The sequence below is a fragment of the Mustelus asterias genome, chromosome 5 (assembly GCF_964213995.1).
Source record: "Mustelus asterias chromosome 5, sMusAst1.hap1.1, whole genome shotgun sequence".
In the NCBI taxonomy this organism is placed as follows: Eukaryota; Metazoa; Chordata; class Chondrichthyes; order Carcharhiniformes; family Triakidae; genus Mustelus; species Mustelus asterias.
Window position 1 is genome coordinate 61,081,559 of NC_135805.1, and position 27,547 is coordinate 61,109,105.

At 45.1% G+C, this 27,547-nt stretch overlaps 1 protein-coding gene across 3 annotated transcripts in view; it reads left to right on the forward strand.

The window, feature by feature from the left end:
* epha7 (eph receptor A7) overlaps nucleotides 1–10,858 on the forward strand; it is a 202,176-nt gene extending 191,318 nt beyond the window's left edge. For all 3 annotated transcript variants that reach the window (XM_078212656.1, XM_078212657.1, XM_078212658.1), the window contains 2 exons: nucleotides 1,635–1,790; nucleotides 8,591–10,858. In XM_078212656.1, coding sequence (XP_078068782.1) covers nucleotides 1,635–1,790; nucleotides 8,591–8,705 — 271 coding nt within the window. In that variant the 3' untranslated portion in view covers nucleotides 8,706–10,858. The remainder of the gene's footprint in view (nucleotides 1–1,634; nucleotides 1,791–8,590) is intronic.
* Nucleotides 10,859–27,547: the final 16,689 nt, after the last annotated feature.

Consider the following 27,547-nt stretch of genomic DNA (forward strand, 5'->3'; position numbering starts at 1 on the left):
ATATCTAATAATTACCAAAGTATTAGCTTACCTATCACAGAATATCTCGGGTGGTGGCACAGAAGCTTATGGCCATTGCTAAACCCTAAGCTAATGCTTAGACATGATAATGTACTTAATGTGTGTAAATGATAGTAACATAAGGAGAAACGGAAGTTGGAAGAGTATGATTGAAAATGACTTTTCACTGTCGGATGGCATGTTCAAATGATTTTTCTCCTTAGTAACTTAGTTGCTGAGAAACAAGACCCATTTGCTTCTGTTTTATGAATGTTAAAAGAATGTAATACGTGACAATGTCAAGGACAAATAACGTCAAAGTGCACCTGAAAGAAATTGAGTTGATATTGAGTGGAACCGTTTTTAAGCTATTTTGGGCAGTTGCTCCAATGAGGAGCCTGCCACCTTTATAAAGTGGCCGTGCTGCCTCAGTATTGTTGAGTACTAAAATGCTTGAAGAGTACTATGAGCCTCTGTTAAATCCTCGTGCTGTATAACGGGGCCCCCCATGAGTGTAGAAGACTCATCGTTCAAAAGAACTGCAAATTTATAACCTTGATCTCTTTTCTCCCATAATCTGATCAGTGGGAATGGGAAAGGCTCTGGGTGGGGTCAGATGGTCTTTTTACACATCATTTTATTTTATAATCCATTGGTGTCTGACCTATGGGGTGGTGGAGGGGGAGGAGTTAGGTTAAAATTGTTTGTCAGTTTCCTTATGCAGTTCTTTCAGAAATGCACCTAGATTTCTTTTACAAAGTGATAATGTGATATGACACAGCTTTTCTTTAAAGTGTAATAGATTCATTAATTGAGATACAAAATTTTAGCCCTGTCAATGTAGGATTTTATGTATTCTGAAGCATTTTGTATCTTCTATTCCCCCCTCTCCCCGACCCCTCTTACTATGTGTGATCCCAGCACCTCTCAAGTAATCACTCTTCTTAAGGTCGCAAATGAGTAAGAGCCAGGAATGCAGTTTGAGAGATGTCCAAGTTGAGTCCAATCTTACCACAATAGCCAGATATGGCAGCACAGGTTACTGGGTCAGGCTCAGGAGCAAGAACCCTGACAGTGGTTGAATGTGGCCTTCCTACTGACATCAGCCTCCTTTACATAGATCAAGGAGGTAATTGCAACCATCCTGGCCACCATGTCTCACTTGCTTACCTAGCCATAGGTTTATAAACTGACCCATCGGGGGCAGTATTTTGGAGGGTTTCAGTTTAGTTTATTTATTAGTGTCACAATTAGGCTTACATTAACACGGCAATGAAAATCCCCTAGTTGCCACACTCCAGCACCTGTTCAGGTACACTCAGGGAGAATTTAGCATGGCCGATGCACCTAACCAGCACATCTTTTGCACTGTGGGAGGAAACTGGAGCACCCACAGGAAACTCGCGCAGACACGAGGAGAACATGCAGACCCCGCACATGACCCAAGCCGGGAATTGAACCCGGGTCCCTGACGCTGTGAGGCAGCAATGCTGACCACATTTTAATATTCCTAATTATGTAAATTAGTCAATTTGGCACATTCTGACATTTTATCTGTGATCTAATTGATAAATGCAATGATGCTTGTATTTTAGCTGATTTTTCTGATTGTTATTTCCCTTCACCCCATGCAGACCCATCAATCCTCTCCTAGATCAGAACACTCCTGACTTCACATCCTTCCGCTGTGTAGGTGATTGGCTGGAGGCCATTAAGATGGAGCGATACAAGGATAACTTCACAGCCGCAGGGTATAGCACACTGGAATCTGTCGCCAGAATGACCATTGAGTGAGTTCAACACTTAGAAATCAAAGTCACACTGAAGCAGAAAGATGTTTATGATGCACTGTTATTCTTTGTACCATAAAGGAACAAAAATGAAACCAATTAGTTTTCCTCCAGCAGTCAATTTGAAAATAGCATATGATTTGAGGCCATAGCAAGATCATTGGTTTTCAATAAAAATGGATGGATGTAATCCTCAAGAATCCTGAAATCTCTTGTGATGAGAACAGTATTTGCTTTAATTACTCACAATAAACTATACCAATGATTATAGGAAATAGTCCTTTGTATATTACAGGCAAGGTTATTAATTTTCTAATTTTGCAGAGATAATGATGAGATTGCTGTGGGCAACCCCCAAAGACTTACAAATCCCATGTAATAAAACATAATTTGATTTTGGCTATAATTTGTTTATTTTGTTTTAAATTCCGTACTTTGTGATTTAAATCTAATTAAAAAGGTTTTTAAAGGAAGGTTAAAAAATAAAAATGTTGTCCTTTACAATAGCACAACTGTCCCTTTAAGCAAAGGATGGGAGGGAGAGTCTGAGTGAAGATTCTGAGCTTTGACAGGTACTTTGCAATGAATTCCTGCAGATTTTTCTCCGAAGTTGTTTGTTGGATTTTTACGACAAATGTTCAACATCACAGCCGTCATGTAAATGTGCAGAGATATAAATTAGTAAAAATGTACAAAAGCTTACTGTAAAAAGAAACGCAGAGAAGCTAAAGTTATTCGTGGAGTATGCATATCATATACAAAATTGGGGCCAGATTTTTGCAAAGTCTAGAGACTCTGCAGACCTTTAAAAATGGCGGATAGTGCACTGACCAAGAAGCCCTGCCCCCATTTCGAACAATGCATTTTTATCAGTAGGGCAAAGGGATGGGGTATGACTCGCACATAAAGAATTCAAACATACCCCATTTTTGCTGTAGCAAGCACCTTATCCTGCAGTGTGGGAGTCATGAATTTATGGAGGACACACAAAAGCTCGTGAAAGATGGATAAGGTCCATAGAATGATAAAGGTGTAAAGTAATTTAAATCCCCAACCCTTTAAAAATCAAAGCAAAACATGTCTGTGAGAGGTAAAAATAAAATAGTTCTTGCAGTTACAGGAGCTTTTTGTTGATATCATCTCATGGCTTTCATTGTATCATATCAATGCTTGGTTGCTAGCCACAATCTCTCAGTATTCCACTCAGCGTTTCGAGTTTAAAGTTTGTTTATTAGTGTCACAAGTGGGCTTACATTAACACTGCAATAAAGTTACTGTGAAAATCCCAAGTCGCCACACTCCAGCATCTGCTCAGGTACACTGAGGGAGAATTTAGCGTGGTCAATGCACCTAACCAGCATGTCTTTCAAACTGTGCGAGGAAACTGGAGCACCCAAAGGAAACCCATGCAGACATGGGGAGAATGTACAGACTCCACACAGACAGTTACCCAAGCTGGAAATCGAACTTGGGTCCCTGTGAGGCAGCAGTGTTAACCACTGTGCCACCGCACCTTTGGATGGGAGGGTTATAAATTCACAATTTGATTGAGGTTATCGAAGGATTATCTGTCTTTGATATGGTGTTAAAAATATAAGTCTGTTTGTTTTTAGAAGGGATTAAGTACTTAAGGGGCTGTTAAAGTTTTGAACAAGCTTCCGTGAGTGGGAGCGAGTAGTAAAGGTAAAGGTATAATAAATATTTAGTCCTTTATTTCATTTAATCTCAACATGGTTCCTGAGGTCTGTCTATGGTGGATACAGGTTGAGTTGGTATTGAGGAAGTAAGGGCAAAGGATGGTGGTTGGGAGAGACATGGGTTAGCATTAAGTTGGCATGGGGTGTGGGTGGGGATCTGAGAGAGTGAGAGTGAGGGCTAGAGGGCCTAATATTTAACAAAACAACTGCAACAATATGCCAGGGAACCAAGGCAGGCCTTTTAAACAGTCCACCTTGGCACTAAATTACTCTGTAGCTGCCTTTGATCTGCGTCTAAGAGTGGCGAGTCCGACTCCATCCTGCATCCATACCTAACCTTCATCTGCCAAAGTGAAAATCTGGTCTGGCAGGGCACTTTTTCCCACGTTGGGTGGGGTGCGGCAAGTCAGGAAATTTCCCAACTTGCACTATCCACCTCTGGAATGCAATTGCAGCTCTTAATATGTGTGATAAAAATAAAAGTTTACATTAAATATGGCTTAGAGATAAAATGAATGCCTAATCACGTAGCAATCGGGTTCACCTTTCCCTAACTTTTCTCTTTGCCCTTTGCCATTCAGAAATTCTGCAAGGTTCCATTGAAGTATTTTCATAGAATGACAGCACAGAAAGAGTCTATTCAGTCCATTGTGTCTGTGCCAGTTCTAATCCCACTCCTATTCACAAATGCCTGCAAATCTTTCATCTTTAAGTATTTATTGAATTTTTGAATGTTACCATTGAACTTCCTCCACCCTATCAGGCAGTGCATTCCAGATCCCAGCAACTCGCTGTGTAAAAAAAATCAATTTCCTCATGCTGCCTCTGGTTCTTTTGCCAATCCCCTTAAGCTTGTGTCCTCTGGTTACCAACACCTCTGCCAGTTTCTCCATTGAAATCAATCCTGATTTTGGAAATCCTTATCAAATTTACCCTTTTGTTTTCTCTGCTCCAAGGAGAATATCTCCAATTTCTCCTTTGTCCACATAGTTGAAACTTTCTGTCATGCCATTTTAGTAAATCTTTCCCAGGTCCTGACATCCTAAACTGTGGAGCCCAGACTTGGACACACCACGCCAACTGAGGCCTAACCAGTAAATTATTAAGATTTTGCACATCTTCCTTTCTTGTGTACTCCATTCCTCTATTAATAAAGCTAAGGATCTTGTATATTTTAATGGTCTTCTCAACTGGTCCCGCCACCTTCAAAGATTTGTGCACAGAGACCCTCGGTCTCTCTCTTCTGGCACCATGTGTAAAATTATATAATTCTGTTCATATTGCCTCTCCTCAGTCTTGCTATCAAAATGTATCACTTCCCCCTTCTCTGTATTAATTTTCATCTGTCATATCTTACCCATTTTTGGAATCTGCCCATGTCCTCCTGGAGTCTATTACGAACCTCTTAATTGTTTACCACGTTTCCAAGTTTCATATCATTGTAAACTTTGAAATTATGCCCTGTATATCCAAGTACAGATCTTATATGCATATCTAGAAGAGGAGTGGTCTCAGTGCTAACTCCTGGGTAACACCACTGCATACTTCTCTCCAGTCTGAAAACTATCCTTTCTCCACTACTCTCTGTTTTATGTCTCTTATTTTGTATCCAAGCTGCCACTGTCCCTTTAATCACACGGGCTGCAAGGTTACCAACAGGTTTATTGTGTGGTATTACACACAATGTCAACCCTCTCCGCTACATCATCAAAGAATCTGAAGACGTTAGTCAAATATAATTTGCCTTTAGCAAATCTGTGCCTACTTTCATTTATTCATACCTTTCCAAATGCATTTTGTCCCTGGCTCTGGAATGAATGGTCGCATTGTACTTACGTAATGGAATAGTAATCTAGATGCTTGGATTAATGATCCAGAGTAAGAAGTTTAACAACACCAGGTTAAAGTCCAACAGGTTTATTTGGTAGCAAAAGCCACAAGGTGTGGCTTTTGCTACCAAATAAACCTGTTGGACTTTAACCTGGTGTTGTTAAACTTCTTACTGTGTTTACCCCAGTCCAACGCCGGCATCTCCACATTAATGATCCAGAGACAGAGTTCAAATACCACTAGAACAGCTGGAGAATTTCGAGTTAGTTAATTATAAAAGCCTGAAATGAAAGGTTAGGATCTGTAATATTGGTCATCTAACTGATAAATTGTCGCAGAAACCCATTTGGTTCACTAATATCCTTCAGGGGATCTGCCATCCTTACTTGGCCTGGCTTATATGTGACTCCAGGTCAACCCATAGCCTTGTGGTTGACTATTATTTCCCTGTGAAATGGCTCAGTAGCCACTGATCTAATAAGAAGATTGGCCAACATTAGCTTCTCAAAGGGCAATTATGGCTGGGCAAGTGGCCAGTGACACCCAAATTCCACATTTTAAAAAATATTCATAAAGGGATGTGGGCTTCATTGGCTTGGCCAACATTTATTCCCCATCCCTAATTACCCTTGAGGAGATGCTGCTGAGCTGTTTCTGGAATAGTTGCAGTCCATGTGGCATTGATACACCCACAGTGCTGTTAGGGAGGGAGCTCCAGGATTTTGACCCAGCAACAGTGAAAGAACAATGATATAATTCCAAGTCAGGCTGGTGAGTGGCTTATTTTAGAACCAAGGCTATAATGAGGTCAAGAGCTGAGTGACCCTGGCGAAACTCAAACTGAGTGTCTATGAACAGGTTATTGCTAAGGAAGTGCAATTTGATGACCCTTTCCATCACTTTACTGACGATCAAGAGTAGATTGATGGTTGATGAATTGAAAAGAATACATTTCCACCACTGATAGCCTGACTCCTTTTGTAGGTGCCAGGTTTATCCTTCTCCCGTGTATTACGCTTTTTAACATACCCCACTGGTTTGTAATACAGAAGAAATTCCACTCAGCATCCTTTGGTGTTTTTTCACACAAAAACTTTATAACACCTTTCTCCAGTTCAAATCCATGAGAATCAGTGTTATGATCCATCGTAATCCCTTCCATATCCTTGTACATTTCTTCCTCTTCCAATTTTCCCTTCTCTCCAGTTATTTTACAATTGTTCCAAAAACATTAGTTCTTTTATACCTTGCTTAACTTCAAATATATGGCTCATAATGAACATTGAAAAGCTGTTTGACCATCAAAGCCAAGCTGAATCCTATTCTCTCATATCATCTGGCCACGCAACCTTCCAAAAGCGATTGCTAGCGAATAATCTGTGGTGGAGATATGAATCAAGCGATCCCTTCCACAACTTTATGATACTGGTGCTATTTGGTAGCAATTCGCTTGTCTGCAAACTAAACCCAGATAAACGAATGAGCCTGGTATCCCCTGGGCCTATTTACTCTGCTCACTACATATCTCAAGGTGCACTCCCCCACTGTTCTATCATGGTCAGATTTATATTATTGCAGATTAGACGAGAACATAAAAAATGATGTGTGCAGTATGAGCAAAAAATGTTCAATACATTTTCTAATGGTTATAAACTCCAAACATTCTTGTAGTCAAAGCACTGGCATGAAATACATCAGTGTTCACACTGAAAATAGTCACCAGACGTAAATAGATATTAGTAAATTTACAACTTTCAGAAGATAGTAATTTTTTTAAGATTTCAGGACCACATGGAATGAATGCAAAACTAATAAGAATGCGGTAAAAGTAGAGCTATGGTGGTAGTAAATCTTAACCATTTGCTGGATATGGTGCGGAGAGGGGGGCAGTGATGAATGAGTGAGAAAACAACCAGTTGTAGTCTTAACTTAAAAAGATCAGAAACACGATGCTATGAAATAAAAACCTGAAAGGAAAAACACTAAACCCTACACTAAAGGAAGCAGCTATAGTTTACTTAGAAAGGGCAAAGGTAGGAACTCCAAATCAATATAGGCAGGTCATGACTGACACATTGATAATAGTTATGAGGAAGACATTACAGGGTCAGTTGTCTGCTGCTGCACTCACAATGCAGAATTGTGCTCATTGGTACAACATAGAGAGAGGTTGTGCTCCCACAACTCATCATTTTCCATTCCCTGAATCATGGGTTGCTGGTGAAACATGGGCCGTGTCTGTGCAATCTCTGCATGTGTGCACCGGCATGTAAGGAAAGACAATTGTAAAATATACCCTTCCACATCTTGACTTTCAACCAGCATTTGATAAAGTCCTACTGAAGAATCTTATGGCTCCAATAAAAGCGAGGATGTTGTAAATCTGATAATGAATTATATGCATAATGGAAAATGGGAGCAGTTATTAATAGCGACACTTCTGATTGGGCAGCTGTGACCTTTGGAACGCCGCAGGGATTGACTGTTGGTGATCACTGCTGTTCATAATATGTATGAGTGACCTCAGTGAGAGCATTGTAATTAAAATCTTGCGTTTATAGAAAGAGATATTACCAGTTTGGGATGAACAAAGGGGTGAAATGCAAAGTGACCTACAGGCACGTAACTACAGAAAAGTGAGAGGTGAGATGAATTCAATGTTGAGAAATGCAAGACAATGCACATCAGTTGTTAACAATAGCAAGTTTGAGTGCAAACTGATGGAACTAACAGCTGATAAAACACTTGGCCATGCTGTGGCAGTTGTAAAGGCAAACAAATTATAGATAAATTCAAATGGTAAATGAGCTCTTATTGAAAAAGAATGGATTGTGGCAAGAGTACAAAATAATAAAAGGAATCAATAAAGTTAATGAAGGTGTTTGGATCAGTGAAAATACAGAGACTGTGGTGCATCACTCTCAGCCAAAATTGAGCCTTGAGCTAAATGTAACTGAAGGTGTACCTTCTTCACAGATTTGCCACCAAATGTCGCATATTTTCTGGAAGAGAGAGCTGAATCAGTAGATACTAGGGGAAATTTTAATTTGGCACAAATGTGAGCACAGGAGGGAGATTTTAATAAAAAATGGTCAGTGAGCATCTAAAAAAGAATCCAGTTGGCTGAACTAGCTTGATGCAATGAACTTGCTTTTGTGGAAAGGATGCTTGTCATCCCTACTTGAATATTACAGATGCTTCGCAACTGCAGTTTTAAGTTACTGTATTGAGTTAACCTTGTGTTTTTAATCACTGTGCCTTTCTGTTACACAGGGATGTGCTGAGTTTGGGAATTACATTAGTTGGCCACCAGAAGAAAATCATGAGCAGCATTCAGACTATGAGAGCCCAGATGCTGCACTTGCATGGCACCGGGATCCAAGTGTAATACATCGTTTCTCCCTTTGTGAAAAGGGAAAAGACTGTCCTAAGATTTGGAGAAAAAAAACACCATCTGCTGCTAAGTACTGTCAGTACCAACATTCTTCTAAGTTCCTTCCTGTGATGGATCAGAGATTCAAGGGAAGATGTGTAACTATGTTCCTCGAAGCCACTTAAAGGACAAAAAAGGATGTATCACAGCACACAATGAGAGTGGCTGGAACATGCACATTATGAAGAAAATACTACCTGCAACATTTAGAACTTTACACAAAAGCAAAACAAAAGAAAAACATTGAGCGTTCTAACCTCCTTTTTGTCTACTAGGCTTTTTAAAAGTGTACATATCAATTTACGTAGACTATATTTGTCAAAAGCACCCCACCATGTTCTGGTTAATCAATTAAATTGTTTTCGAGATTTGTGCTTGCTGAATGGTGTTCATTCAGCTATCTTCTCGTTACTGACCTGCAATATTGGGTAGAAGCCAAAGAAGGTTATCTCTGCCCTGGGTTCTTAATTAATCATTGACCCATCATTATCTACCCAATTTATTTTATCTATTCAATGATTTTAAAACTGCTATGCCAATTATACAACATGTAGGCAATGATCATTTTAGTTTAAATGTAATATGCTTTTCCTTTTTGGTACATATTAGTATCCTCAAGAACTTCCATATATTACTTGGGGTCAGTGAAGCCATTTCCATATAGTTCAAGAAGAAATTTGCCGGTTCTGAAGACTTCAGTTGTCCTTTAAGATTTTATTCAATGAGAACCTAAACATATAGAGGCTGAATTATGGAAGAAATACGAGTTATATTCTTTGAATCAGATTTTTCTTTCAGTTCGATATAACTAGTTCAGGCATGGCATCTTACTGAATATATTGATGATGGAAACATTTTACCAATAAAATTAGGAACAAAGCAAACACAGCGAGAAGCTGCAGTTAACTCTCAACTGAGTGGTAAAAGCAGGCATCTCTTCTATACTAACCTTATTTGTCCAGCCTCAGACCAGACAGAAACATGAAATGTAAGACATAACATTTCAACAAAGGAAACTGAGGAAAGATGGCGTTTGATGCTAGGTCATTGTTTTAAATGAGCAATGATGGTGCAGCGTAGAATAAATATGGGCCTATCCAAAGGTTCCATAGACAGGGCAACTTCAGTCCGGGAATCTGCAGAAGGAGCTCAAGATTGGTCAAAGCGATCAAGTTTACTGAACTCTGAACAAAATCTCTTCTCAGAGGAATGTGGCGCAAAGTTCACATCCAGAATTCTGTAGTTGGCATAACCTGACCAGTTCTCTTATTTGTTGGATTTTTCTCATCTGCATTGCTAAAGCAGAAATGATGGCAGCCTGGGTCCGCACTGACTGTGAGTGGAGAGCTGTATAAGTTGAATTTGATTGTCTGATGAGAGATCGCACGGCTCAGATCAGAATTCTGCTCTCATCTTCTTGCGTTGTGGGATGTGAACGCTTCTGTGTAAAAGTTGTAATTTATTTATACTGTCATTTTTTTACACAGGTCTGTCTGTAGTGAACTCAGTACACATTGAAAATGCACTATATTTTTCTATTTCACTGACAGAGAATCACAGACAACTCATTTATTTTCAGTTGTACATAATTTTAAAAAAAAATCACATTTAGGACCAAAGAAGGTTGTAGATTAGCAGACATTGTCTAAAAAGAAAAATTCTGAAGAGATGCCATTTTTCTGACTTTTTCAGATCATGTACAGTGTTTTTATAATTGTGTTTATCTCTTTTGGGCGGGAGGGGGAGTGGGTCCTTATGCATTCTATTATTTATTTTTTGTTTCATTCAGAAAGAGTGGCCCTGAAATTCTCGAGGGGAAGTCGCCTGGTCTTTTGCAGGAAGCCCAGAAGGAGACCAGCAGTAAATTGTGTAGATGGTCGACCGTTCCCGCTGTTTACCTTGGCGGTTGTACCATTATCCTGCTGGGAAAAGACTGGTTGAGCTCCCACAGAATGTCAGGGAGCAGTACAATTTCAACATTTTCTCACCAGAATTTGCTGTATTCTGTTAACCCGGAATCTGTATAAATATTTCATTAGATTTTTCGTGGTTATTTTGATGGTCTTATTTTTCAATTCTTTGTAAAAGACTGTAAATATATTTTTTGAAAAGTGCTTCCATGATATCCAGTGGTTTGATTTTGGTTCATCTGCTGCCCTTTCATTTTGTCTTGGTTTGACTTTCTGCAGTCCAGGTTATAATATGCTACCACCATTGAATAAACTGTCAGACCAAGAAGAAAAAGATTTACATTTATATAGAGTCTTTCATAAATTCAGGACTCCACAAATTGCTTTTTTTTCTGAAGCATGGTCATGGAGAAAATGCAGCAGCAATTTGTACGTAGCAAGGTTCCACAAACGTGATTATGATCCAATAATTTCTTTGTGATATTGATTGAAGGCAAGTATTGGACAGGACACTGAGAATGATTCCTCTGTGCTCCTTTGAAATAATGCCATAGGTACTTTCACCTCCACCTGAGAGGACAGGTGGGAATCTGGTTTAAAGTATCATCCCAATGTCAGCACCTGAGATCAGACAGCATTCTCTCAATGGGCGGGATTTTCTCATCTCTCGTCCTAGAGTGCTGCCAGAGGTGAGAGAGCTGGTGTTCGGCTCACAGGCTTGTCAGCTGCCTTTTCTCTCCCGGTAATCCAGCACGCCATGTAGGAAAACTCTGCAAGCGTGGCCCATGTCATCACACTGGCAGGGTGGGGCTGGAAAAAGCTGGCAGGCAGAAATCCTGAGAACGGTACGCCCTTTTCGCAAGAGGAAGCACAGGAACCAACTCGTCCACACACGCACACAGACGGGGAGGCCACCCCCCCCCACTGTAGCACCACATTCTGCACTCTCTTGTTTCCTTCTCTATGAATGGTATGCTTTGTATAGTGCACAAGAAACAATACTTTTCACTGTATACTAATACATGTGACAATAATAAATCAAATCAAAATCACTATGAACGGCAATAACGAGAATCTCACCCCCCCCCCCCCCCCCCCCCCTCCCACCACCTCCCCAAATGGAGCTCCCCAGAGGGCCCCCACCCCCAGCACAACCCGGGCTTGTCTCTCTCCCACCCTGCTCGATGTGCCTGTGTGCTCCCGGCGGTGGGGGGGACAGTTCCATTCACCTTGTTCCTGTTTTTAAAAAGCAGTTTAAAAAGAGGAATTTTGAATGTGGGGGTGGACAATACAGCAGGAAAGCCTGCTATTTGGACAAAATCTTCCCCTCAGTGCATAGAGTGCTGACTGAGGCGAGTAAACCGGCCTGTAACTCTCCAGCTGTACAGCTGAGTTTTCTCTCCAGATTTATGTGCACTCTGCAAAAAAAAATTGTGAGCCTGGTTTTCGCCATCACTGTGATGGGGCAGGGCCTGATCGACCCTGCAACACCAGCTCCACAGAGATCAAGGCACCACCTTTAAAGGACACTTGGATCTGCGTTAAAAATAAACTCCCCATCACCCCATAGACATGGGGGCCACCCCACAAGCATTGGGGTGACAACCCCTCCCAAACTAGCATCAGGGCAACCCCTCCCACCACTTCCACCACACAGACACTGGGGCAACAACCCTCCACACAGGCATTGGGGCAACACCCCCCATACAGGAATTGGGGCAACAGCCCCCTATACAGGCATTGAGGCAACACTCCACCCCCCCATACAGGCATCGGGGCAACACCTTCCACACAGGCATCGGGGCAACACCTTCCACACAGGCATTGGGGCAACACCTTCCACACAAGCATTAGGGCAACACCTTCCATACAGGCATTGGGGCAACACCTTCCATACAGGCATTAGGGCAACACCTTCCATACAGGCATTAGGGCAACACCTTCCATACAGGCATTGGGGCAACACCTTCCATACAGGCATTAGGGCAACACCTTCCATACAGGCATTGGGGCAACAATCCCCCAACCTCACAGGCATTTGGGTGACCCCCTTCCTACCCAAGCTAGAATCAGGTCAACTCCCCCCTATTAGCATCGGGGTGACCCCCCCATCCCCACCACACAGGCATCGGTGCAAAATCATCCCCCCCAAGACCGCACATAAGGGGAATTCCCCCCAATGGAGCGGGCTCGCTGGGAAGCCCCATATTGACATATAAATTTATTCAAATATATTGAAATGATATTCCCACACTTTCTGGGCGAGAACCCTGTTACATCACGGGCAAGGGGTGTGAAAAATCAGGAACGAGATTTAGCCAGCGAGAATCTAGTTTTCCGGCTCTCAAAGTCACCCCCATTGTATCTAAATGTATTGAAAAGGGTTTCCCACGCCGGCACCTCATTATGTCACAGGCAGGGGCAGGGAGAATCAGAAAAAGACATCTCACCGGCGAGATTTTTGTTTTCCGAGTCTTGCGCCATATTGCAAACGCAAGTGCAGAATCACAGCATATGATGCACCAGAGTGAGTCAGCTGGGTTCTGTGCTCTGATTGCTGGAGCACAAAATAAATTTTGTAGAATTTTGGGATTGACTTTAAGCATTGTCTTTTAAAATGGAATGTATCCACAGGACTTTTTAGAAAGGCCAAAGGCATGCAAGTTTTGAAGGTGCATATTAAATGACGATCAGCAATGTTACTCAATTTATCACCTTGTCTGAGATGGACAACAAATATCTGCACCCATTGTAAATGCTTCTGTTCACATGGACACAATGGGCGGGATTTTACAACCTCGCTCACCCTGAAACCGTAAAATCCTGCCCGAGGTCAATGGATCTTCCCATTGTCTGCCCCTCGCCCGCTCTGATTCCCATGGCGGGCGGGGCGGTAGAATTGCGGCCTACTACACTGTTTTCTGGAGTCAGAATTAACAAAAGGCAGGAAAAAATTCAACGCTTGGAACTAGACAAGTTTTAACCGTGATATTGTGAAATATAGGTCTGTGGCCTGCTCCTGGAATTCTTGCTGTTGGAAGGTAGTGCCAAAAACAAAGGGCACGATCTTACTGGCCATTCACGCCATGGTCCCGCTGCAGCAAGTTCAGAGAATTTGGCGCCCAGCCAAATCTCCGTTCACTGCAGTGAGATGGGAAATTCCTGGGGGCGTGAATGGTGGTGACATTCTGGCCACAGAATTTGATTCACGTAAGGGACGGGACAAATGATTTGTTGCTTGTTTGACTTTTGAAGGCGAGGAATGAGATTGAGGGAAGAAAATGGAGTTTAGGTTAACATCGTTTAGCAGCTTTTAGCCACGAGTAAAAGAAGCACATCGGCTCGACACAATGACTACACCAACTGTACAGCTGTTGAAGGCTGTCAAGAAACACAAAAAATAAAGGAGGAAAGAAATAAAGGGTCTCAGAAACAGTTCAATGCACTTCACTGATGATGAATGACTTTGCAGTGCAGTCGCCATGATGTTGACTGCTGTTATGTGGGGAAACACTAGGCACAGCGTTAACACAATTACCGTTTTTAAAAAAAAATCCATTAGTGAAACTGGACACATGCATTTCCTGAACGTACACATTCATTTCAGTTTTTCTCCAGCACTCGAGTTTTATTTTATTTTAATGGCATTACGGTTTTGTTACCATTCTGCAACAAAATAAGCATTCCCAAAGGCTGCCACTGCCTGTCAGAAAGTGATAGCTTTATTCCAGAAAATATCCTGCAGGATTCGACTTGAGTGGGTGGAGTTTGGCGCAGAAGCAAACAGCAGGCATCACATCAGGGATGCAGTTTGTTCCATTACTCTAAGGATGCAGCACACAAGGCTACTTGTACTAGGGCATACGTGACATGATTGCATGTCTGAAAATAATGCTGACAGGCAAATAAACCACTACAAAGGTGCAAAAAAATAATCTATATCCACACATCCAGAACAAATGCGTGTCATCTTCAAACCAGTGTGAGTGTGCTTTTGATGTTTTACCCTGAGGACATTCACAGGATTGTGGCGGATGCATTGGTTTTAGTAAAATGTGACATCGCATTTCAGCTCAATTGTTTTTGCCGGTGTGTCATGTCGTTAAAAATTGCGCAGAAAATTCAGGGGAACCTTCTTGAAGAATGATTGCCACCATCGCTTCACCTTTGGATAATAAGAACTGTTACTAAAGAATTTCAAGGCAGTTTCAAACCTTTGTTTTTCCAACAGCTTTCCCTTTGGCACAGTAGAACCCTACTATTTGATGAAGATTGCAATTATAGTATAGTTTTGTATTACGTTAAATTCTGCACTCACATTAAATAACATGGTGGTCATCATTAAATAAGTTGTCCACCCCTCTTTTGTCTTACCCTGCCGTGATTGCACCTTCATTCATTCTGAGACATTATTTTTGTTGTTGAAAGTATTCCCTTTGCTATCTATTTAATGAGTCAAGGTGTCAATCCAGCCAAGCTCGGTACCAACCACCAGTATCTGGGTCAGTTTGAATGGCAGGCTTGAAAGGTCTGTCAGCCCTGTTCACTGTGCCACATGGTGCCAGGGAATTAAGGTCAGGCTGCTAATGGGCAGTAACCAGCAGCCATAGTATCGTAAGTTGGCTCATACTGCATTCCTAGTAGAAAATAAACAGGACAATGGCACTGCTTATAAGTATCTTGTGGGCAGATTTTTCAATAGGATAATATGATAATAATTCTAGCCAAGATGTTACTGCTGCCAGCACTGGCTGATCTGAATTTTTTACTTCATTTTATTTACATGAGCTTTGAAATAGTCCTAGTTTATATCATGATGTTGAGGACAGACAAGTTTCTAAACTATTAATGAAAATGCGATTTGTGTTGCTTTCCATTATTTCCTATTGAATTGCTAACTTCATTCTTGTGAGATTTTCTTGCTGGCCTATACTGCTTTTAAAAACGTAACTCAAATCATTTAAAAAAAAAATTATTGCATAAACCTGCTTGGACCCTGACATTTTGAATAGATGTTTTGTAAATAGCCACTGGGTTCCAGCTGCACAATTTCTTTTGCGTCTGAGCAATGAGGATCTTAGTCCTTTAAAGTCAATAATGCCTTAACGAGGGTTGTGGTGTTTTAAACATCACACAAGTAATTTCCTCTTAGTTTATCAGCACAAATCCCTGGTGGTAATAAAACCAACTTTCATCCAATTTAATCTATGAAAGCTGCTTTTAATGTCGAGGCAGAAACAGCTGATTCCTATCGGCAACAGCGATGCACACAGCCATTGCATGAGGCCACCACTCAGTCGGACGGAATGTGACACGCTATGCAAATTCATTCTGATTCCATCTTCAAATATTATGAAGGTTATATCTGCAGCATAGGGATGTGCTCTGAAAATGTCCTTGTCAAGGAAAACAAAATAATTAAATATTGCTTGGTATATATTGTAATCCTTTGTTTTAAATTATTCTTTCATGGGATATGGGCATCAGTGGCATTTGTTGCCCATCTCTAATTGCCCTTCAACTGAGTAGGCCATGGTGGATAGGCCATTAAGTTGGCAGTTAAGTGTCAACAACACTGCTGAGGGTCTGGAGTCAGGTTCAGGCCAGACCAGGAAAGGACACCAGGTTTCCTTCCCTAAATGACATCAGTGAACCAGATTTTCTTTTGCAACAATCAGCAATAGTTTCATAGTTACCATTCCTGAAAGTAGCTTTCAATTCCAGAATTTATTATTTTAATTTCATTTGCACCAACTGTTATGGTGGCCCCATGACCCCAGAGTATTAGCCTGGTCTCTCAACTACTAGTCTAGTGACATTACCACCAGACAACCATCTCCCCCATTACATCACCGTGAGCCTAGTTTTACATTTCCTGTGACAATGTTCACAACTAACATACTCAAGACATTCAAGGACAAAACAGCCCATTTTATCGGCATGGATGCACACCAACTTAAACATTCATTCCCTCCAGCCCCTGTATATGGAAGATGTTGTGGTTGTTGGAGGCCATTCATTTCAGTCCAAGAACACCACTGTAGGAGTTCCTCAAGGGCAGTGTCCTAGGACCAACAATCTTCAGCTGCTTCATTATTGATCTTCCCTCTATCATATGGTCAGAAGTGAGGGTATTTGCCAATGACTGAACAATGTAGAGCACCATTCGCAACTCCTCAGATAACTGAAGCAGCCTGTGTCCATATGCAGCAAGACATGGACAAGATTCAGGCATGGGCTGAAACACAGCAAGTAATATTCATGCCACACAAATGTCAGATAATGATCATCTCCAACAATAGAAAATCTAACTATCACTCCTTGATATATTCAGTTCCATTACCATTGCTGAATCCCTCTATCACCTTTCAGGGGGTTCCCTTAATTAGAAGGTGAACTGGACTCACCAGGCCCTATCTTACCATTGCGTCACACCCAAAAACGTGGTAAAGTCGGGTGTGAGGCCATTAACGCGATCCGCGTCCACGCAGATTGCCACTTAACCGAAACCCGGGAATGGCACTGATCCAATTTGCGCCCGAAACACGCGCAATGGTGATTTAAATGCATTTGCATGTATTTCAATTGAACTGATGAACTGCCCGCCCAACTTTATCAGCATTTCCCCCTTTACCGCCACGTTCGCCAATCTGGAATCGCACTGAAATGAACGGGCTGAATAAAAGTCTGAATCGGGCGCTCCAGCTGCTGAAGAGCGAGTTTAGCGCTTCCAACGGCTCTCTGACTCAGATCGGTGGTGGGGGGGAGGAGGGAGGCGGGCCAGATCATTCTCTGGTGGGGGGGAGGGGGAGGGAGGGGAGTGAAACCAGATCGTTGTCTGGTTGGGGTGGGGAGGAGGAGGAGGCGGGTCAGATATATCACTGGTGGGGGGTGGGGGGGGGGGAAGGGAGCCCGATCGTTGTCTGGTGATGGAGGGGGGGAGGACTGATCGTTGTCTGGTGGTGGTGGGGAGGGGTGGGGGGGGGATCGTTGTCTTGTGGTCGGGGGGGAGGGGGGAGGACTGATCGTTATCTGGTGGTGGGGGGGGGGGGGCGATCATTGTCTTGTGGTGGGGGGGGAGGGCTGATCGTTATCTGGTTGTGGGGGGGCGGGGAAGGCTGATCGTTGTTTGGTGGTGGGAGGAGGAGGCGGGGGATCTCTGGTAAGAGGGGAGGGGAGCAGGGGGGTCTGCTGCCACTCTGCTGGTGATCAGTGTGTGGGGGGATGGGGGCAGGGGTAGCGATCAGTCTGGGTAGCGGGGGGGGGGGGGTGGATAAGGGGGACAGTGATGTGTGTGGGGGCCATCGCTCCTGCTTTTCGCTCCCGGGTCGCTTTATCTGCTTTTTGCGGCTCGGGAGCGATCTGACATGGGCGTGCTTTTTCAATTTTTTTTCCAACTGTGCATGGGCAGTTCAGAGCTCCAATCATTTTGGCTGTGCTAAGCCCCGCCCACAGTGCAAATGGGACTCGTGATTATTTTTTCAGACTGAGTGCGTATGGCGGCGCCTGAGAACAGATTTCCAGGTCGGATCTGAATTATGCCCAGATTCAGCACTTAGAATGAAAATGGTAAAATCAGGCCCACCATGTAAATACTGTGGCTACAAGAGCAGGTCAGGGGCTGGGAATTCTGCAGCAAGTAACTCAGTTCCTGACTCCACAAAGCCTGTCCACTATCTACAAGGCACAAGTTAGGAGTGCAATGAAATACTCTCCACTTGCCTGGATGAAGGCAACTCTAACAACACTCAAGAAATTCGATACCATTCAGAACAAAACAGCTTGCTTGATTGGCACCAATGCACCAAGCGATCACTCCATCCATTCCCTACACACTGGCAGCAGTGTGTACCATCTACAAGATGCACTGCAGCAACTCACCTCGGCTCTTTTGACAACTCCTTCCAAATCTGCAAACTCTACCACCAAGAAGAACAAGGGCAGCAAATGTATGGGAACCCAGCACCTGCAAGTTCCCCTCCAAGCCACACCTTTCCTTTCTTGGAATCCTATCTGTAAAAGATTGAGGGCGACTTGAAGTGGCTTGAATCAACAAAGGCTTTATTGCCAAATAAAGAATAATATATACAACAAGGTCAGACTAATGTACAATGTGATTGCTCTACTCGACTCCCTGGCTCCAACTGCGAGTCCCTCCTTGACCTGTGATATGGGCCCTCTTGCTGATGGCTCAGCTTCCAGCCAAGGTAATCCATTGGGTCTGCACTGATCACATGGTGTTCAGGAAATGCCCCTCCCTTAAAGGGCCACACTATTACGCTCCTTCCCCTAAAATCCAAAATACACCGATGGAGGATCAAAAAACAGGAGTATTAAGGCACACTTTGGCCACGCCAAACCTAAGTGCATATGAGCTGCATGTATTCTTGCAGCAGATAGTGCAATTCAGAGTCTGATTCTGCTGACTCATAAGAGCAGAAGAAATTGGAGTAGGAACAGGTCATATGGCTCCACCATTCAGTATGATCATTGTTGATCTAAACTCCCCTTTCCTGCCTATCGCTATGTCCATGTTTCTCTGTGAAGAGAGCTCCTCCCACATGGGTGTGCCAGGACAAGCTGATATAACTGGTGGCTTGACCAATAAAGCCAGTCAGGCTGTGCTGACTGTTCTCACCCTGGCCTGCCCCCTTTCACGGATGATGTATTGTGATTGCAATGGTTTTGAAGAACCATCTATCATGATGGCTAGTCAGACATTCATATGTTACATTTGTGCCATTGACTATCATTGGCCTCCTTTGGGGATTGGAACATCTGCATACATTAAACATGCACCAGAGTAAAGTACGACCAATTGTCTGTGAATATGAGTGTCAGGGGATCGGCCAGTGGGTTCAGGGCAACTTTTTTGCAGCAACACTGGCTTAATAGCTCGCCGTGGATCCTCCTTTGATTTCTTCAAGACGTCTCAATTATTCAGGGTCCGGCTGGGAAGTGCCACTGCAAAAATATGGGGGCTAGGGAGGGATTGGGAAAGGCTGCTGAAAAAAATAAATACTAACTAAAGAGAACTGCTGCAGAATTGACTTTAAAAGAAATCCTAAAATCTTACTATAACCTTAAATGGCTCCTGTACCCAGCTGTATCTCCCATTTAATTATTTTCAAAGACAAAAATGCATGTACATTGCGAATTTGGCAGAGATCCAGTGGAACGAAACTGAACTCCAGTGTTTCCTCACAGTTCACCTTTTCAGATACTTTGTCCTTCGGACAGTGTGAGCATGAGCTCCCATCTGCAGCCCCTGTTGATTAGGCTGTGACTGCAGGGATATCGCTGCTTTGCTCACTCCCTGCAAGATTAGACCCTGACAAGGATCAGCTGGGCTTAGGAGCTTACAGTTCATGTTATGCCAATTTTCCAGCACCATTGGGTTTGGGGAAGTGGCTTGCTAAGCCTGCCAAGTGGAAGATTCTCTGTCTCACCACACTTACGGTAGCAAAGTTGCCAAAGAGGAAAATCTCAGCCTGCTTGTGAAAAAAAATGAATCCTTCCTTCGCAAAAATGAATTGTGCATACCAAATTGCATTCATTTTAAATGTTAATACCAGAGCTACTAGAATTGTTATCATTTATACTTTTTAAAACTGAGAGCCGAGAAGATGATATACCATCACCAATAACTTCATGGGTGGTGAGGCGACAGTGAAATAATTCACCTAACCCCTGCTTTTTTCTGGTGATAACATATTAATTTTCACTGATTGTATGAACAGTGATAGCTTGTGTTTGGGAGAGGTGCATCCAGATTTTCTTCTCCTGTGGTGGTGAGCATATGGCCAGTCCCTGGTAATATGGTGCTGGTCATGATCTCTTCATTAAGGTTCATGCACCAGTCGATATTTTGGCGCATGAGGGGTGTAAGGGAGGGGTAGCATGTCTCATGGGCACCACATTATTTGAAGTTACTTATCCTGTATTGGCCCTTACCTTCACCCAGCTCTCACCTGTGGCTCCAAGCAGTTGTTAGCATGCAACAGCAGCCACACCCGAGTCAAAAACTTCGACATGTGGGCCAAGCCTGGAGGCGGTGACCCACTCTCGGTGGCTGTCAAGTTGATGGCCGCTCTGAACTTTTATGCGACTGTCTCCATCCAGACCCCGAGCGGAGATGTCTGTGGCATCTCATAGTCAGCTGTGCACAACTGTGTCAAGCAGGTCACAGAAGCCCTGTATGCCCGGGCTGGGCAGTACATCAAATTTAATCTGGATCAGGCCCTTCAGGAAGTCCGGGCTGCAGAGGTCGCAGCCGTTGCGGGGATGCCTAACGTACAGGGGGCCATTGACTGCACCCATGTCACCCTCAAGGCCCCCCTACAGAATCTGCGAAGATTCATCAACAGGAAGGGATTCCACTCCCTGAATGTTCAACTAGTGTGTGACCATAATATGAACATTATGCAGGCCTGCGCAAGACACCCAGGGAATGTGCACGACAGCTTCATTGTCAGGAGCTCGGACATCCCGGAGGCATTTGAGGAGGAGCCCAGGCTGCGGGGGAGGCTTTGGGTGATATGGGTTACCCGCTTCAGACATGGCTGATGACGCCTGTGCGGAGGCCTGTGACTGAGGCGGAGACCCGCTATAATGAGGCCCATGTAGCCACCCACACGATAGTGGAGAGGCGCATTGGGCTCCTCAAAATGAGATTCCGGTCCCTGGATCGATCTGGCGGGGCCCTACAATACAGCCCTGTGATCTCTTCCCTCATAGTGGTTGTGTGCTGTGCCTTGCACAACAGAGAGGTGACATATTGGAAGAGGAGGAGGACATGGAGGCTGACCAGCCGGAGGAGGAAGAAGCGGAGGAGGAGGAAGAAGAGGAAGAGCACACCGAGGAACATCACCCAGGCACTGCAGGGCTGGCAGCTCAAATGAGGCATGCGAGGGTGGCAACGGAGGTCCTGATCACCAGGTGGTTCGGTCGCTAGGGGCTTGTGTCTGTGGGTTCCATCCCCCCCACCCTCCGAAAATTCCTTCTATCTCCTGCAACATTATTACACCAGAGTGGTGGGCCTGGGTAAAAGGTATCACAGGTGGGTGGTGAAAAAACATTTAATTGCAATAAAGGCGTTTAAATAAGGCGTTCTAACATAAAATCTTATGAACAGGAAGCGTTAAGGTGCTTAAATATCTTTCTAACTAGTGCAGCCCTTCACCTTGCCATCTCAGTACAACTACAACTTCCTAACCTTACATGGCCTATCACTACATCTCAGTAACTCCCCAGAATGTACATTGGATGTGGAGGGGGCCAGCTGCCTACCTCACCCCGTGGCCTGTGATGCGCGTGGTGGGCATCCTCTGGAGGCCCTGGACCTTGAGGTCCCTGGCCTGCTTCCAGGAGTTTGCGACGTTTCCATGACACCCTCTTCATCCCGCTGCCACTGAGATGCCTCGGTGTCAGGAAGGTGGGAGTCAAAAGGTGTAGCCACAGTCACAGTCTGCTGGCTGGAAGGCCCTGGCATGGGCTCGGGCTCTTCCTCCTCCCTTGGGGTTCCTTTGGGCCCCTGGGTCACTCCATGGGACATCAGCGCTTCTGCAGTGAGCTCCAGAAGCTCCGGCATCACCTGGCACAGGAGGACCACAGCGTCATACCCATGGTGGTCGAGCCCACTGCGATGGCCACCTGAGTCAGGGGCCACCTCTCAATGGCCGCAGCAAATGTCCTCTGAGACTGGGCCACGCTCTGCAAGCCCTCAGCCATTACCTTCTGTGACTGGGCCACATTCTCAAGGGCTGCTGCCGTAGCCCGCTGTGTCTCAGCACTGTCCCGCTGGATCTCCTGCAAGCTCTCAAACCTCTCAGCCATGTGCCGTAGAACTCAAATTCTGTTCAGTCCCTCAGCTGTGGCCCCCTGTGACTCAGCCCAGCCCTCTGTGACTCAGCCGTGGCCCTCTGGGACTTCGCTGTGGCCCATTGTGACTCGGCCATCGCTTGGAGCCTGCCACTCACGGTGAGGATCCCCTCCCCCAGGCTTTCCACTGCAGATGCCATCCTTGCAGTGTTGGCCTGGAAACCATGCAAGACAGGCAATAACTGATCCACCTGAAAGCTTTGGGATTCCTCCCAGCAGCCTCACAGTTGGTCCAGTGTGGCCGTCAGCCCCTCCTGCATTCCCTGGCTCTGTTGCTGCATCTCCAGCAGCTGAGGGAGAAGTGATCTCAGAGGCCCAGCATGTAGCTTGGGGCCAGCTGAGTCCTCGTCTCCGGCAGGCCCCCGCCTGTCAGAGGCCTCGGACGTTCCCTCCTCCGCCCGATACACATTATCAGATGTATCGTGTTCACCAGAGAGTGACCCAGAAGCCTCACCACTAACTGGACCCATCGATGTGTCAGTATCTGGGATGGTGAGTTGTGAGGTGGAAGCTGATGTCAAAACAGTGCCACCCCCCGAGGTCCCTTCACCCGCACCCTCCGAGGACTCGTCCGAGCTGACTGGACGAGGATGGGCGGGAGCTGCAGTGCGGGCCTGGAGTCCAGAAGGTTCCGGGGCATCCGGATCTGTCCCTGCAACACAGGACACAAGGTTATGTGCAAGGGAGGGAGAGGAATCTGGGATGCCAAACACATGAATCACATTTCTCCATTGAACCAAGAAAATTACATCACAGGAACAGGCCCTTCAGCCCTCCAAGCCTGTAGCAACCAGGCTGCCCAATTGATTTGTAATCCCCTCCCCTTCCAGGGACCATATGCTTCGATTCCCATCCCATTCATAGAATCATAGAACCCTACAGTGCAGCAAGAGGCCATTCGGCCCATCGAGTCTGCACCGACCACAATCCCACCCAGGCCCTACCCCCATATCCCGACATATTTACCCACTAATCCCTCTAACCTATGCATCTCAGGACACTAAGGGGCAATTTTAGCATGGCCAATCAACCTAACCCGCACATCTTTGGACTGTGGGAGGAAACCAGAGCACCCGGAGAAAACCCACGCAGACACGAGGAGAATGTGCAAACTCCACGCAGACAGTGACCCGAGCCAGGAATCGAACCCAGGCCCCTGGAGCTGTGAAGCAGCAGTGCTAACCACTGGGCTACCGTGCCAGTTGTCAGGTGGTGGCCCTCAGAGGGCAAGCGCAGTGGGGCTCTTGGGGGGTTAGGAAGGAGCTGCTTGGGGGTCAGGAGCTGGAAGCATGCAGGGTGCTGGGGATGGGAGGATCTGGGGGAGATATGGGGGAAGATATGAAATGGGGTTCAGCACTCACCCTTGCTGCACGGATGAGGTCATTGACCTTTTTCCGGCACTGCTTCGCGGTTCGGGGGGCCACTGCCCTGGCACTGACCGAGGCGGCGACTGCCTCTTGGGCCTCATTTCGAACAGAACCCCAGGGTCTGCGTCCTCCTTCGGAGGGGGAAGAGGGTGTCCCACCTCACCTCTGCTGCATCCAGTAGCTTGCCCAGATCACCCTCAAAAAACCAGAAGGGCTGGTCATGTGCACATTTTGTCCAGGAATGCCTGGCTGCCTGTCCATTCTTGGGTTTTTAATGGAGCTGCCCCTCATTAGGGCAGATCAGTTGCAGGCAGTTTGGCAGAACATTCCAGCAAGTTCCATGCTGTTATTAGCATTGAGGGGAAGGCAAGTGAACACTTACAGGAGTGCTGCTGGGGAGGGGGACGGGGGTGGATCAGTACCTCAGTGATTGGGTCCAGTACTTCCACGGACCGGAGAAGCTACGACATCTTCTCCGGAGCCTTCAACATGTCATTGATGAAGACGAACATCTCGCCAAGGCCATCCCCACATCCCCACTTCTTGCCTTCAAACAACCGCACAACCTCAAACAGACCATTGTCCGCAGCAAACTACCCAGCCTTCAGGAGAACAGTGACCACGACACCACACAACCCTGCCACAGCAACCTCTGCAAGACATGCCGGATCATCGACACGGATGCCATCATCTCATGTGAGAACACCATCCACCAGGTACACGGTACATACTCTTGCAACACGGCCAACGTTGTCTACCTGATACGCTGCAGGAAAGGATGTCCCGAGGCATGGTACATTGGGGAGACCATGCAGACGCTACGACAATGGATGAATGAACACCGCTCGACAATCACCAGGCAAGAATGTTCTCTTCCTGTTGGGGAACACTTCAGCGGTCACGGGCATTCGGCCTCTGATCTTCGGGTAAGTTCTCCAAGGTGGCCTTCACGACACACGACAACGTAGAGTTGCTGAGCAGAGACTGATAGCCAAGTTCTGCACACATGAGGACGGCCTCGGGATCTTGGGTTCATGTCACACTATCTGTAACCCCCATGACTTGTCTGGGCTTGCAAAATCTCACTAACTGTCCTGGCTGGAGACAATACACATCTCTTTAACCTGTGCTTAACGCTCCCTCCACTCACGTTGTCTGTATCTTTAAGAATTGATTACCTGTAAAGACTCGCATTCCAACCATTATTTTGTAAATTGAGTTTGTGTCTTTATCTGCCCTGTTTGTGAACAGAACTCCCACTTACCTGACGAAGGAGCAGCGCTCCGAAAGCTAGTGGCTTTTGCTACCAAATAAACCTGTTGGACTTTAACCTGGTGTTGTGATACGTCTTTCAATGATTGGGGACAGGGGAGAGAGAGAGGGAGGTGTCACAGAGCCATTGGAGTCCAGAGGAAATGGGGCCTTGTGCGGGAGGGTCCAGGGTGGGGGTGAGGGGGATCACTCTGCCTGATATCTATAGGGTGAAGGGGGGTCCACTGCCACTCTGCCTGAGATCAGTGGGGGGAAGGGGGAGGGGCCCGCGATTGGTTTGTGTGGTGGGGGGGTGGAGGGATAAGGGGGTCAGTAATGCTGTGAGGGTGGGGCAATGTCTGTGGGACCAGGGGGAGGCATTATCCAGCCCAGGAGGGATGTGGCAGGGGAGCCACATTCTATCATTGTTTTTCTGAGCATGCGCAGTTGGAGGCACCAATCGGAGCTGCAGGATCTCGGGTGTGTTAAGTCCCACCCACAGGTTTGTGCAGCACGATTCGGAATCGCTGATATTTTTGCAGGCAGAGTGCGTATGGGGGCGTCTGAGAACGGGTCTAAAAGTTGGATCTGAAACACTCACAGTTTCAAGTCTGCCCAGCATTTCGAATCAAAATGGTAAAATAGGGCCCATAGGCTTAGCATCTGTCCGTAGGGTTAAGTGATATCCTGTTTCTAGCTTTCCTGAGCCTAACATCGGTATTGGGGAAAATTATTGAATCCATTATCAAGGACTTTATAGCGGAGCATTTGGAAAACAGTGGCAGGATCAGACAGAGTCAGCATGGATTTATGAAGGGGAAATCATGCTTGACAAATCTGTTGGAATTCTTTGAAGATGTAACTAGTAGAGTTGACAAGAGGGAGCCAGTCAATGTGGTATATTTGGACTTTCAGAAAGTGTTTGACAAAGTCCTGCATAAGAGATTATCGTACAAGATTAAAGTGCATGGGATTGGGGGAAGTGTATTGAGATGGATAGAAAACTGGGGATTGGCAGAGAGGAAACAAAGAGTTGGAATTAATGGCTGCTTTTCAAATTGGCAGGCAGTAACTAGTGGGGTGCCTCAGGGATCGGTGCTGGGACCCCAGCTATTCTCAATATATATTAATGATTTGGATGAGGGAACAAAATGTAACATCTCAAAGTTTGCAGATGACACCAAGTTGGGTGGGAGGGTGAACTGTGACGAGGATGCAGAAATCCTTCAGCATGATCTGGACAGGTTGGGTGAGTGGGAAAATCAATGGCAGATGCAGTATAATTTGAATAAATGTGAGGTTATTCACTTTGGAAGGAAAAACAAGAAGGCAGATTACTACCTGAATGGCTGTAAATTGGGAAAGGGGAGTGTGCAGTGGGACCTGGATGTCCTTGTGCACCAGTCACTGAAGGTAAGCATGCAGGTGCAGCATGCGGTAAAGAAGGCAAATGGCATGTTGGCCTTCATTCTGAGAGGTTTTAAGTACAGGAGCAGGGATGTGTTGTTGCAATTATACAGGATCTTGGTGAGGCCAGACCTAGAATGTTGAGTGCAGTTTTGGCATCCTTTTCTGAGGAAGGATGTTCTTGCTCTCGAGGGAGTGCAGCGAATGTTTACTAGGCTGGTTCCGGGGATGGCGGGACTGATGTAAGAGGAGAGGTTGACTAGGGTAGGATTGTTTTTGCTGGAGTTCAGACAAATGAGGGAGGATCTCATACAGACTTATAAAATTCTAACGGGACGAAACAGGGTAGATGCAGGGCGGATGTTCCCGATGGTGGGTGTGTTCAGAACCAGGGGTCACAGTCTGAAGATTCGGGGTAAAGTAAAGTAAAAAGTAAAGTTTATTTATTAGTCACAAGTAAGGCTTACATTAACACTGCAATGAAGTTACTGTGAAATTCCCCTAGTCGCCACAGTCCAGCGCCTGTTCAGGTCAATGTACCTAACCAGGTAGACCATTTAGGATGGAAATGAGGAGACACTTCTTCACCCAAAGAGCCTGTTGAATTCATTACCACAGTAAGTAGTTGATGCCAAAATATTGAATGTATTCAAAAGGTGGCTAGATGTAGCACTTGGGGCAAATGGGATTAAAGGCTATGGGGAGAAAGCAGGATTAGGCTATTGAGTTGGATGGTCAGCCATGATCGTGATGAATGGCGGAGCAGGCTCGAAGGGCCAAATGGCCTCCTCCTGCTCCTATCTTCTATGTTTCTATGTTTCTCTTAAAATAGGGGTAGAAATTCATAAAAGCAAAATAGTGCAGATGCTGGAAATCTGAAATAAATAAGAAAATGTTTGAAAACTCAGGAGGTCTGGTGAGAGAGAAACGGAATTAGCGTTTTGGATCTCTAAGACTCTTCTTCAGATGGAAATTTATTCCT